The following is a 14089-nucleotide window of genomic DNA, read 5'->3' on the forward strand; positions in this document are numbered from 1 at the left end:
CGTAGGTGCGGCTCTATGTGGTGACCCGCAGCACCCGCCTTGAGTTAAAGGGTTCCAGATGGGGTGCTTAAGGCTGGAACCTGCCTGAATGTGACCGGTCCTCAAACGAACCCAAATGATTCATTAAAGGTGATTAATGGAGAATTGACCTCGCCTGCATTAAGCCACTGGTCCAAGCGCTGATAGTTCTCTATGACTAACAGGGTCTTTTATCAGGGATTGATTGTTTCTCAGTCAAGGAGGTTTTTAATGAGGTAACAGTATGGCTCATTGGCCGTTTTATCCCATAAAAAATAAAAGGTTCGGTTTAAAGATTAAAAGTTAATTTTAAATTGGAAAGTCAGCAAACTAAACAACTGTTGAGTGGCAGCTGAACCTAGATCAGACAAATGAAAGTGCAACTTGTTTCCTACAAATGCTGGGTCATTCAGTAAAGTGCTAAATAACATGAGGCAGACTTTCAGCCCTCACAATAAATCTGAACATAGCGCCGCATTATTCATCGTCCACTCTTCCTCATTCTGAGCTTCAGAAAAGGACTCACAGCATTTTAATTATGGAGTTGGACTATTTTGTGTAGCCCAATATTTAATTATGCTCCAATTGGATCAGATGATGGAGTTCAAGGAGACGTCGCTGGCGAACCATTTGTTGGAGGAGACAGCTTTTCCAAGAAGAATGTTCTTTGTTGTCTTTTTTTGTGAGGATGTCTATCGCTTTCCGGGGAGCGGGCCAGTAATGGACTGTAATGCAGCAAAGGAAATTATCCACTCATGTCCAATCACTACCTACGAGGCACCAATCAATAACAGGTCCCCAGGGCTCGAAGGGAGACCGGGATCGTACTGAGAGCCGGGTGGACTGCTTGTGAACGCGTTTTGTGTAGGAGGGGTGTGGGACTGCGATGAGCTGTCTCTGAATTTACCTTCTGTCTGAAAGTCAGGCGCCCATTCAGCTAATGCATATTTAAAAGACCCCAATTAGAAGAATTCACGTTTTACTCTTGTGTACAACATACTGTGAAGCATTAACTACGACAAATAAAACCGAACTGATTTAGTGACTCAACGTTCAATAACTGCTTCTTTTTATACAGTATGACTTAAGAGGCATCAATAATAACATCTGGGCTGCCAGGAAGTGAAAGCTCCTCCACTTTTAACAAGCTTTAACACGATATTCAGTTGACCGACGCTCAGTTATCGCCCATGAGTCATAGTGGATGCTCGAAGATAGAATATTTAGGCGCTGGATACAACTTAGGGAATACAGAGAAACTGACAGTTAGCAGAGATATTTGACAAAGATAAAACCCCACAGAAGGACACAAATCACCCCGACCGCTGCAGATGATGCCAAAGGCCAAGTCAAATCAATACATGCGCCAAACGTGATCAGAATCAGCCTTGGGAAACTGTTGGTCTAGTTAAAAGAATCGACTCATCCCATAACATCCACGGTGCCGATGCCTCTCAGCAATTTGTGCCGCTTCTCTCCCAAGTTGTCCTGATCAATTAGTCTCTTGGCCGTCGGCCTGTCTGCATGATCCCTCCCCCTCCATTCAAGAAGCGGCGCACTGTACGGGCAGAGTGCCCTAAACCCCTGAAACCATCACGCCACAAACACTCTCCTAGTCTGCAAAAGGAAGTGGAGCGCGTGCCAAAGACAAAGTGGAGGACCACAAACAAATGGAGTAACTGAGCTCATTAAAGGGCCGGCCTGGTGGGTCAGCATCCTGCTGAAGCCCGATCCGTTTTCGATGACATCATCTGCACCAGGCTCAGAGCCGCTGATTTGTGTAGTATCTGAGTCATGACAAACTCAAATCCTTTTCTTCACTAAAAGTAACAAAACCACAGTGAAAACAGGCTGTGCGAAAAAACACAAAGTCAGCGAAAGCTGCACTGTCAATACTAGTAGATGAGCAGGAGTTCATTTAGCTCGAAGGTGAAAAGAAGAGTCAAAATGGGCCATTAAACATCATGTGATGCATTTGTAATCTGGCTCCTGCAGCTGCCGATAGAGCACCAGTTACTACAGTACTAGACTCCCAGACACTAGTTATAGACCAGAGCAAGCTGCAAGTAAGACTATATATGATATGATACAAACATGACACATTCATTTATTTGGATGTATCGTCAGCTTTAATAATGAAGATGAAGATTACAAATCAAGTGGGATTGTAAGTGAATCGAGTCCAACAAGCAAAACCACCTCCACCAGTCATAAGAGGGAGCAGAGCTTGCGTTAAACTCAATACGGTCGATATTAGATACGAGGTGAACAAGACGTTCCTGCCACAGGTTTTAGAGTTAAACTTGAGCCTGTAGTAAAAAGTCCTGTCATGTGAGAAATGACGTGTCGGATGTTCAGTTTAAAACCCACTAGTCCGTCTCACATCTCGTGTGTTGAGTTTAGAACATCACTTGGGCTCTGAAGTGCTTCTGCCTGGTGACGTTGTGGCTCATGCCCATTCTCAGCATCCACTTTGATTTCATCATCTGCACATACTGCATGTCTTTCTGTTTCTGTTGTAAGAGGCCGTTGCCTAAAAGATAGACAGAAAAAAAAAAAAAAAGGTTTTTACATTTACAATGTGGAACTAAGACACCAGATTGGTCCTCTTCACATCACTATTTTTCATCTCTTATGATAAAATGTTGTGATCCTGAATGCCACTTACCTCCACCTCCTCCCCAGCCGAGGGCTTTGTACTGGCGTAAGACTCTGCCAACTGCGTTCTTGTTGTGGGCCAGAACCACCGCTCTCTGGGCACCAAACCTCTGTTTGTAGTATCTCATGAGGGAGCGATGGCCAATCTTTGCACCTTAGGGGACAACACGGCAGACGCTTCTATTACCACATGAAACCCTAGGTAGAAACGTATTTGTGCGTTTGGACGCTAAAGAACAGATTTGGGTTATCTGCAGTCATTTGTAGCAAAAAGAAGCAGAACTGGTTAAAGCTGCAATAAGAGACTGTTTAAGCCTTTTCACAACACAACAATAACTAACACATTGTGTCATTAAATCTAAACAAAGTCATTATAGCACCAGTCACTCACACAAGCTTAATTTAACCAACCACCCAAAAAGTTAACTAACACATATTGACGTCTCAATCAATCAATTCAAGCCACCTGAGGGAAGAGTCAGCTCCAGCGTTTCATCGTCATACTCCAGGTTCTTCTCTTCAGGCAGCTCCTCGTCCACTTGGGCATCTTCTCCCTCTTTCCTGTCAGGGTAGCTGCTCCTGTTGGCCAAGAGGTCGTGAACTGTTAGCGCTGCAGATAAAGACGACTTCCACACAACCACTAAACACTGACAGTTACTCACTGAACAAGGTGAAGCAGATAGATGAATACACAGACTAATAAAACCGCAATGATAAACAGAATCTTTTCAGAAATACCTGAAGTCATAAAAGTCTGCAAACTCAAGTGCAGCGTCACCATCTGTGTAAAGTTTACAATGGCTCTTGTCTGTCATATGACTCTGAACGGCCTCTGTGGAGTAAAATGAGCGGCCCTTCTCGTTACACCATAAACACACGTTTCCAGCACCGACCTTTTCTCCTGTAACAGACATGTAGAAATAAACTGTATTAGATATGAGGAGAAAAGAAATGTCCTGATGCGTCACACTGGCCAGTTCACGTTTACACTCCAGACTCACCCAGGTACGAAATAAGGCCCTTAACATCCACCAGAAACTCCACGTCAGGGATGAAGAAGCTGTGAACGTTTGTCATGTGGGCAACATTCTTCATAAGTGACTTTGAGTGGTGAGAGCAGAACAGGCAGTCTGTGAAGTGAATGGAGCCGGGAAGACGAGCTGAGTGGGGGCCAGAGGGATTTGAACAGTCTGCCTCCTCCTGATCCATTGTCTCCTCGACATCTTCATCCTCTTCCATGTCGTCATCCTCGTCTTCCTCATCAACGTCCTCCCACTCCTCTGTCACAAACCAGACATACAGAACAAACGACTAATTGAATTCTATAAATTATTCTTTACAACTGGATGATTTCATACATCTTTTGTTTGCCTTAAAGCAGGAATAATAACAGCTGCCCAGTGTTTTCACTCCTTACCTTCTTCACCTGTGGCTCCCTCTTCCTTCTCTCGCCTCTTTGCTTGTTCCTCCAGCCATATCATTCTGGGAGGTTTGTCTGGCTTTTCCGCTCCCTGTTTTAAAGCTTCTTCTGAAACCTGGGTCTTCCTCTGCTTGGCTGGACTACAGTTTGCTTTGAGTACTTGCTGCAAAGCCTCGTTCCTGGCATCATGGTCCACCTTCTCATCACCGAGTCCCTTCTCGAGGTTCTTCTCATTCATCTTGTCCACCTTCTTCTGGGCGTCCAGCAGGGCTTGCTTCTCTGCCTGCTGGTGTTTGTGGGACTGCAGGTGGTTCTGGTACGCGTTGACGCTGGAGAATTTCTTGTTGCAGATGGTGCATCCTTCAGTGACCGATGCATCGTCTAGCTGCTTCTCAGCGGCGACCCTTTGAGCCAAAACCCGCTCTTGGAAGTTCTCAGCAGTCACCGGGGGCATGTCAGCCACCTTGCGCTTTAGATTGTAACGGTGCCAGTCTGTTTTGTAGTGGGCCCGCTGCACCTCACCGTCCGCAAAGGCCACTCGACAGCTGATGCAAGTGTAGGAAGCCATGGCAACCTGAAGACAGGACTAAAGTTTATCATTTATAGTAGCTACGGAGTTAAACAATGTCATAAACATAAATCCATTAGGGTGACTTCATACTATCCACACCCATGTGGCTGTTCCATGAATAAAAACGTATGACTCTTCACTTGTCTACAGGTGACATGAGCTTTGTTTTTAAAAAACAGATAAAGCAACATGAAGACATCAGTCTGTGACAGTTAGAACCGACTGATCAGCTGTAACAATAGTCTGAATGAATGTTTTTGGCTGTGTGGTGTAAATATAGATACACGACGATTGAGTCAGGCTAACATGTCTGGTGAATTAGCATAAGTTAGCCTGCGCTGCTAACAACACAATCGCTCTGTCGGGGAAAGTCACGAACTAATCGATAAAACACTTTAACCTGGATTATTATCCAAAAAACAAGTTCCCATTAAAGGAGGAATTGTTAAATGACGAGCACAACGTTGGTGCGTGTAGTGCAGCGAAATCACGTCTTAGCAAAAACACGAGCTAACAACAACAATACGAATGTCGGACAATATAATGATTATAGCAACAAGACGCCAGACAAAACCTACCTATTCACAGACGACACCTGGAATTAAATATGAATCGATGGCTCGTGTGTTTCTAAGTCACTCTGGGCTGTAAGCGTCGAACACACGAGGGCAAAACACTGATGAACTTTGAACTCTCTTCTTCGCGTGTCGGACGCTGCTGCTGCTTCGTGTCGCTTGGTTGCAAGGGGCGACTGGAGAACGTTACTGCCGCCTGGTGCTCGGAGCTCAGAAATTCGGGCTCCTTTTAGAAAAATCACAACTGTGAATAAAAATTCACAGTAATATTAGCAATGTTTCTTTTTAAGGTTTCCCAGGTGATTCAATTTATTTTTTTACTTTGGAGGATTTACATTGCGAAATTGCCTTCTGCGTCTCATGAGTCTTATTTTGAAAACCCCCCTCACCGGAAATATCTTTGTAAGCGCCAGCTTGCCGTCGATCCGTGCTGGAGGAGTGGAGCAGGACAGCAGAAGGGCCCCGCTGGTTTTCCAATGCTGGGGATCCGGGGAGCAGCAGCTGCGGGCGGCGGGGAGGCGGACGCCGGGCCGCCGCGGCCGCCGGGCCCGTCGCAGAGCGCGGAGGAGGCGCCGCCCGGACGCGCAGGGTGTTTCCTCACCGGCCTGGTGAAGTGGAAGCAGAGACCGTGCAGGACTTCAGCGCTGTTTGCTGCAGTTAACGCGGTGTTGTGGTAAGAATGACGCAGGGAAAAGTAATTAGGACAATCAAAACAGGCCGAATGCTTATTATCCATTTCCAATTTATTTATTATAAGTTACGTTTTCTGTTTGCAGTTGTCCACATGGAGGCTACAATCACTTCATCTAATGAATTATAATGTTTTCATCACAGTTGCATCTTGTAATAAAGTAGCATGACCTCAGCTGTACCTGTGCTTTAATGTTATTTTGTTATTTTTGTTGTTATAATGCTATTTTTATGTTTCAGTGCACTGGCAAAATAAATCAGACGTGCCATCCAATGAAAACCCTGCATTTTAAAACGTTGTTTTGAAGCAGTTTCAGAGTCAACTAATCTATAACATTAAAATTCTCAACAGAATAGTTCAAATGTATTATTTTAATACAAAAATTCATATTTTACTTAACAAACTTCTCATAAGATCTTGCATCTGTGTCAGATATTGGACAGATTAGGTGCATTACAGATAATGTTTTCTAAACTGTGAAGAGAATTGAGTTGTAACAAAAATGAAACTAATGTGGGACTGTGAGGGAGCCGAAGGTAATGAATGTAATGTAACGAGGGAGCGTAATTGCTCACAACCAGTAAAACTGGTTTCAGTGTTCAAACAGAGGTCTGAGTATTGTTTGACGACAGGCTGAGTCCTATAAAGCAGCATCTGCTCAACAACACACTGCGCCACTGAGTGACACATGACGGCTTTGGTTTGTTCCTCCCAGGTTTGTGGCCTTCAGCTCCCTCCGAGCCTACAGCCTCCTGGCCGGGCTGCTGGCGCTGCTGGTCGTCACGGTGACCGTCAGAGACGTCACTCGGTCCAGATACTCCGGTAAACACGCAGAGACCTTCTGTAGGCCGATGCTGCGTCCCATGAAGGACCTGGTTCTGTCGTGTAGCTACGTATTTGTAATTGAATCTGTCTGATCAGCGATGATGTTAATCTTATAATGAATGAATGTGTGTATTTTTCTACAGGTTGTCACCTGTGGCACAGCATGAATGCAAGGTAGGACTGCAACATGTTTCTGATTCAGTGTGTTTGAACTCGGCCGCAGAGATTTATTGAGGCTGAGACCAACACACCAGTTGGTTCTGTAACTCAGGTGACACTGATTAGTAAAGCTAGAAAAATTATAGTGAAGCATGACAGGAAGTGGAATACCAGAATAAAAGCTTGAGGCAGAAGTAAATTTACCAGTTGGGACGGTATTCAGAGTTAAATAATGTCACTTGTTGACCTGATTCTAAGCTCTGTGTACTTACACAACACCTGCTCAGTAGTAAACCACTTGAACAAGTAACCGTGAGGGGGGGGGGGGGGTCACACACCCAAAGCTTGTGTGTGTCTGGGAGTGTGTAGTTGTTGGTCCTGAAAGCAGATTCAACAGAGGCGACAGGGATTTGTGGGCGCCAGGCTGGATGCGACGCATCCGAGCTATGCATCGGGGCAGAGCCATGGGGCGTCGTCGGGTTTCTGTGAGTGACGAAGCCGTTCAGGGTGGAGGCCTCAGGCCGTGGCCCCCACAGGCACCGACCCCAGTGTGACTGTGGCCCCTCTGACGTCTGAACCGATCTGACTGGGTGCGTTCTGGATCCATCGTGGCCGACGCTGTCCCGCCATCCTTCCTCTGGATCTCTGGGACATTCAGGCAGCCGGGTGCGATCGTGCTGTCGTCACCTGCTGTCGTGTGTCAGACCTGTGCTGGCAGCTACCGCGCATCAGGCTCCGGTCCAGACCTGTGGGAGATCAGCTGCTGACCCAAAATGGAGCTGGCCAATCGCTGCATCATGTGGGATCTAAAACCTGGCTTTAAAGAAAATCCACCATTTTATCCCCATTTTGGATAAAATAATGTGCCAAGTGTTTCTAGAAACTGGAATTAGACAGTGTGAGAGTTGTAAAGGCAATTAAATATAAATGTAAAGGATATTCATCAAATCTGTCAACTCACAAAATGGATTTTTTGATCTGATCTTAAAGGTAACAAACAGTTACTATAGGATATGGATGCGTCTGGTGTCATAAACAAACAACTTTTTTATACTGATTTTATTAAAATCCTAAATAAGCTACCATTGTTGTAGCAATAAAATGCATTCTGGGTAATGGTGTCTTATCTTTTATATTGAGACACAAGAATGTTATTTTTGAGGGTATTTTTCAAAATTTGGACTTTAAAATTAAAAGACCAACTTTGTTGTCTCAAGATGAGCAAAACTCTGTGATGTCATTACCCAGAATGCAGCACAATGTTTAATGTCCAGGTTCCTTCTAAGAAAATAAGAGCCAGAACAAACTGGAAACTCTGAGTGTGACTCTATGTCGCGCTGCATGTTCTCACAACAAACAAAATGTGTGTGGAGTTGTGAAACCTGAGCACGGAGCATGATGGTGTGTGTGTGTGTGTGTGTGTGTGTGTGTGTGTGTGTGTGTGTGTGTGTGTGTGTGTGTGTGTGTGTGTGTGACTCAGCTGCTTCTCCGTGGCTGTAACTGATTCAGGAGTGTGACATAAAGCTGCTGAGCCAATCAGATCTCTTGTTACGGAGGCGGCGGTCTCAGAAGGAGCCCTCTGATTGGTTTGGGGCTCGACTGCTGGAAAACAAACCTGACGCGAGTGTTTCATCACAGTTAAATCAAGTGATGAACATGTCACAATGTCAGGATCTGTTTACAGACTGACAGCGGCTTAAGGACCAGATGTCCTGTCTGAGGTCGGAGGTTCCCTTCGCTTTGACTAATGGTCATGTCGCTGTTGCCTGGTGCCTGGGTTCTGGTATGTGGAGTGGAGCTTGGCCGCTGACGTGTTGTGCTGGTTCTGGGGGCGTTGCTGGCTCTAGCCCCCCATCCTCTGTCCTCCTGATGGCTACTTGCAGGAATGTAGTGTGACCAGGGTATTTTTAGAAAAGGCCGCTTGAAATACTCGGAGCTTGCGTATTTCTAGTAGTATCACGAGCTGCTCTCTTCATGTGGAAAAGCAGTCAGAGTTTGAGTCTCTTAGACCACCGTGCCTCCAGAAGTACCCAAGTCTTGACCCACCGGCGTCAGCTGCCTTTTAAAGCGTTGTTGGACCTTGTGACGGTACCTGAGGCCCGAGATGTCACCTGAAGATGGTGGGACAGGACTGAGGTAGGACCATGGGAAACCAGCAGAGTCAGAGTTTGGAGCAGCACTGATCAATTCAGCATCTGGGCCGACGGAACCTTTGATGTGCTTTAATCATTTGTTTTGGTGGTGTTAGAGTTTTGGGTCGTTTTCAGTATCGTGTTCCTCATGAAGCGGCTGCTCTTAGACAGGTTTCATCTCGTAAACAGCGAGTTTCTTGGAAAGCAGCGCCCGTCGCTCTGTGACTCCGGTGCCTCAGACCTCGGGTTCGGGACCGACACCTGAACCGACCTCTGACCGGAGCGTTGCCAGTAGAACCTGATCAGCTGTGAGCTGCGGCCGGCGCTTTACGGCGTCCGAGGTGAGCGGACGTGTTTACGCCGGCGCGTTGTTGCCGCCGCTCCCACGGCGTGTGTTTTGCTGTGGCCTATTTTTAAAGCGCCGGCTCAATGGAGGCTCAGCGCCGCTGCCTCTGTTGTTTCCGAGATTACGGAAAGGGTAAAACGGGCCGTCTGCCCGACAGCTGCAGCCCGTTCCACTGGCCCGCTTTCGCCTGCAGGCAGTGACGCGCTGCTTCACTCACACTGAGGGCTCCTGCAGCCTCTAACAGGCACTGTCCATGATGAGCAGCTGTAAACCATACAGACACAGCAGGTTCTGGGACGTGCGCCGGGCTGTGGTTCCGGCGTCGTGGACCTTTAAATGCGGAGCTGGGTCCTGTAATGACTGAGCCTCTGCATGTGACGCTCCGTTTCCTGTCACACTGATCCGGTGGCGCCTCTCTGCTGCTGGCAGCTCCTGAGCAAAGGATCCAGAAGCTGCAGACTGATATTTGCTGGCAGCAGCTGGTGATGAAATTCATGTGCAGCGACACCTTCTCCCGCGTTCCGCTCCGTGCTCTCTGCTCCCGCCGCCTCATAAACAGGGAAGGAAAGCAAAGCGTTTACACCGACGAGCCCAAACCGGCCCACTTGACCCGCGCACCGAGCCCGGCTCGCGTTGCGCTCCTGAGCAAATGTCAAGCGTCCGCTCCTCTTCCAGCCCGTTTCCAGGGAAACCGATGTGGGAGAGGTAATAAAGTGCAGCCCGCTGTGACGGTAGCGCTCACGCGGTGGCGCCTGAGCAGAACCAGGTTCCTGCCGGGTCGTCCCTGCTCCGTCTGCCTCCTGTTGCTGGTTCTAGTCCAGATCACGATGCTCGCTGTCATTGATCGTAACGTTTTCTGCAGCTGGGAGATCATCGACCCGGGACGCGACCGCCGCTCCGGGACCGGACCTCAGCTCAGCGACTCCCTCAGAGTGTTCCTCCAGGAGACGTCGGCTTTCAAACAGCAGAACCCGGGCAAGGTGAGAGGTTCAGGTTCAGGTTCAGGTTCTGGTCCTTCAGCCTCTAACTCCCATCTCCTCCAGTTCTGCCTGCTGGTCTGCAGCTTGTGCACCTTCTTTGCCGTCATGGGACGCTACATTCCAGGCATTGTCATCTCATATTTTGCCGGTGAGTCGACTCAACAATGCGGTGGGTCCGGTGAACCAGTCATGTGCGACGGCTGCTTGTGAAACCTGTTTCTGGCTTCTCTGCAGTTCTCGCCGTTTTCTTGTGGCCTCTGGTTTCGTCTCATGAGGTCGGTTTGTGGCTGAAGCCAGTTCTGCAGAAGCTGGACTTCGGCATTGGAGACTTCCTTCAGAAACTCAAAGAGAACCGCGGTAGGCGTTGTCTAATCTATGCTCGGAAGGTCCCGGGCCTCGCGGGTCTGTCCTGCAGAAACCCTGTACACACTGTGTCAGAGGCTGCATGTGCGTTGAAAGGCCTGGTCTGTCCCTCGGATCCTCCAGCTCACGATCGGTCTCCTGCTCTGTTTCAGAGAGGAGAGTCCTCCAGGCTGAGAGGGAGGGCATCGAATCGGACCTGTCCTCCATGTTCCCCAAGGTTGGTCCATCATTCAGGTTCAACCTAATCTCATTGTGATGGGGTTCAGTCAAATCTAGCCTGGATTCAGTTCATATGATCCTCATCATCGGAGCCTGGATCAAACTGTGGCCTCAGGTCACCTGATCCAAACACTGTTCTGTAAATACTGTAACTGTTGCTTGTGGCCTCAAAGCGCTGATGTCGGGTCTGAACCATGTGCTCTGCAGCTCGACTCCACGGCCTGTAAGGAAATGTCTGTATCGGACACGGAGGCGTCGGACGTGACGTGGACGGACACCGGCACCTTCAACCTGTCGGAGGGACACACGCCTCAGACAGAGACCTCGGACGGTGCGTGTGCGGCTCCGTCGTGCAGCGTTTCGCTGTCGCGCTGAACTCACCGGGCCTTTTTCCATGTTTTACCAGATCTGGACCGGGAGGAGGCCTTCAGCGGTGGGCTCCCAGAGTTCCCTTCACTGGACAACGGTGCGACGACCAACGGCGACGACGACGACGACCTCGACCTCGGCCTCGACCTCCACCTCCCCGCTGCTCGGCGCCGGCACCGGGCCCGGTCCGAGCCCGCGCCTCCTGCCGCGGCGCTGGGTGTGGTGGGTCACATGGCCGGAGAAGCCATCGCGGCCGCGGTCTCGGCCGCCATGCAGGAGCAGATAGAAGCGGCCGTGAGCTCGATGGCGCCGTCATCCGGGCTCCTGGAGCTGGACGACGAGTCGGACAGCGACGCCGAGGACTTCGAGCTGCTGGACCAGTCGGAGCTGGAGCAACTGGAGGGCGAACTGGGACTGGGAGAGAAGAAGGACCCGGCCCGCGCGGAGGAGGGCGACGAGCCTGCTTCTCCTGGCTTCCTGTCCAGACTCCTCAGGCGCCACTGACTGACGGCTGAAGGTGGAGGGATGAGGTCAGGAGTCCTTCCATTCATTATCGGAGCTAACGTGAACACTTCAAACGCATCGGTCGATAAAACGATGCGTTTGAAATGAGCCCGATTTTCACCGACTCCGTTGGTGGAGGGGATAATCGGGCTCTCGCTGTCGTAGAAATGTGTAGAAACAGTGTATAAATACTTATCTCTTTCCTTTTTTATATGTTTTTATCCACATTTGAAGAGTTCTTGACAGATATTGTGTAGTCTGATCCTTGATGGTCGGTCGGTCGGTCGAGATATTTGAACCTACTCGTGATTTTAATCAGTTGCTGTGGTGACATTTGTCTTTTAAAAGCAGCATTTATCCCATTTGAAGTTTAGCAATCATTAATAATAAAAGTTAACAGTCTGAGTATTTCTGAAAACAGTCACGACCTCCTTGTTATTGAATGTCGTGAACATAAACACAGGGTTTAAATCATGCTTTCTATGAACTTACAGCTTCTCAGTAGTGTGTTAAACATTTAATTGCTCTGTTTGTCTTATTTTTGCCTAATCTCCAACATGGAACTGATTTTCCAGCCGAATTACCCAGAATTCCACAGACACCAGACAAAATGACAATCACTAATCTTCAAAGTGAAGATATGCAGTTTTAATGCTTGTTTATTTCCATTTAAAAAGTTGTATTTAAAGTTTTTTATTTCTCACCGCCTACGTTGTTATGGCTTCTATTTGCAGCAGGACTCTCTGCCTGTTCATTAAATAATGAAACATCTCACTCATGTTACGCTTTGTATTAGCAAAAGATGGAAACATTAGTTTTACTGCTCTTTGTGGAGCTGCTCTTAACATGAGGTCAATGTAATAACGTGATGTGATTAAACTCCAGAATGCAAATAAACCGTTGTAACCACCATTTGTCATGTAACATTCTGATGATATCTTGCTCTTTCCTGCTGCTGTGTTGATCTGTGCCTTCATCTTCAGCCTTCAGGTCCAAGATGATGAAGGATGTAGTCATACTGTGAATTTGTGTAGGTTTTATTGACTGCTTTCTGTGTATTGTGACAGGAGTAAAGCTAAAGTGAACAGATGGAAATCCTAAATCCAAGTGCGGAGGTGGATCCCCAGTAAAAGGTGTGATAATCTGCAGATCCACTCGGGGGCGACAGAGCTCCACTCAATCCACCTGTGAGGGAAGCGTTTGACATCAAGGGTTCCTGCTCTCACTAATTTGCCTGAACAACTGATTTCCTCCAGACGCCGGCTTTGCTGAGTGGGACACAAACAGCCCATCAAACACTAAGAGGCTCCTGCCTTTGAGTCTCCACAGACCCCCTGCTGAGAACAGAGAGCAGAGATCAGTGACAGAGATGAATTTAATTAGAAAAAGAAGTGATCGTTCAGAATTCTTCACTTAATTTTGTGCCTAAAATTGATAAAAACTGCTTATACAGTTAAATGTGACACTTCCACTGGAGATAAAACCAAAGTCAGTCACAGAGACGAAGCGTGACCTCCTGCAGAGGCACAGCCACAGTCTGTTTAACACAGATAAAGTGCTTCTAATCCGCCTTAACTTTCTCTCCGTTTGTCAAATTGTGTTTTAGAACCTGCTTTGGAGACTTCAGTCTGTGTTTGAAAAACTATGGGAAGCATAAACATTTCAATTGATGAACATCTACTAAAAGTAAAGCAAGTTTGGCTGTTCTGATGTTGGTTCTGTTCAGCCCAAATGCAACAGCACAAATGAACCAGGGCTTTAGAGATTTTTGCTTCACTGCCGCTGGAGGTGGAGACGTCCTGACGTTCACACCAGGAGGAGCAGAGGCCTGAACTGGGATCTGGTGAGGAGGTGGAGCTGTCAGGACCTTCCGCACGGACACTTAGGAGCGTTTCATTTAGCCGTCACTTTGAATCACATCCCACCAGCTCATTAATTGTGCATATTCAAAGCACATTTTCACCACAAAAGAAGCTCGTAGGGTTCTTCAATCAAATATTCACAGACGTGAGGACCCCCAGGGAGAGGACGGAGCGGAGAGCGCGGGCCAATGAAAGCAAAGTCTACTGTGTAATTATCCTGACATCCACAGCTTTCCACCATCACGCGCCACAGACTCACTGCTACAGGAAGTTCTGCGAACGTGAAACCGTGTGTTTGGTTCTCGGTCCCTTCGCTGTGATCTATTATTCAGCTGCGAAGATGCAAATGGTTGCCGGAACGTCACGGCTTTAACACAGAGAGAGATAGGACGATTAG

General features: G+C 47.8%; 2 protein-coding genes across 3 annotated transcripts; one reads left to right on the forward strand and one right to left on the reverse strand.

Annotated features, from left to right (window-relative positions):
- Positions 1 to 2124: 2124 nt before the first annotated feature.
- On the reverse strand, positions 2125 to 5457 carry znf622 (zinc finger protein 622). Its single transcript, XM_029131356.3, has 7 exons — positions 5246 to 5457; positions 4094 to 4670; positions 3678 to 3956; positions 3415 to 3577; positions 3143 to 3255; positions 2687 to 2830; positions 2125 to 2551 (listed from the first exon to the last, which is right to left on the reverse strand). The coding sequence occupies exons 2-7, from the start codon at positions 4662 to 4664 to the stop codon at positions 2418 to 2420; spliced, it is 1404 nt and encodes a 467-aa protein (XP_028987189.1). The 5' UTR covers positions 4665 to 4670; positions 5246 to 5457; the 3' UTR covers positions 2125 to 2417.
- A 191-nt stretch (positions 5458 to 5648) lies between these two features.
- retreg1 (reticulophagy regulator 1) lies at positions 5649 to 12742 on the forward strand. 2 transcript variants are annotated; one of them, XM_029131355.3, is made up of 9 exons: positions 5649 to 5915; positions 6649 to 6755; positions 6902 to 6932; positions 10258 to 10375; positions 10439 to 10523; positions 10610 to 10732; positions 10891 to 10955; positions 11165 to 11288; positions 11364 to 12742. In XM_029131355.3, the coding sequence occupies exons 1-9, from the start codon at positions 5719 to 5721 to the stop codon at positions 11828 to 11830; spliced, it is 1317 nt and encodes a 438-aa protein (XP_028987188.2). In that variant the 5' UTR covers positions 5649 to 5718; the 3' UTR covers positions 11831 to 12742. The 2 variants fall into 2 exon arrangements, with proteins under 2 accessions (XP_028987188.2, XP_040924074.1); XM_041068140.2 differs by lacking the exons at positions 5649 to 5915; positions 6649 to 6755; positions 6902 to 6932 and adding an exon at positions 8707 to 9053.
- Positions 12743 to 14089: the final 1347 nt, after the last annotated feature.

This window comes from Betta splendens, chromosome 17 (genome assembly GCF_900634795.4).
Source record: "Betta splendens chromosome 17, fBetSpl5.4, whole genome shotgun sequence".
NCBI lineage: Eukaryota > Metazoa > Chordata > Actinopteri > Anabantiformes > Osphronemidae > Betta > Betta splendens.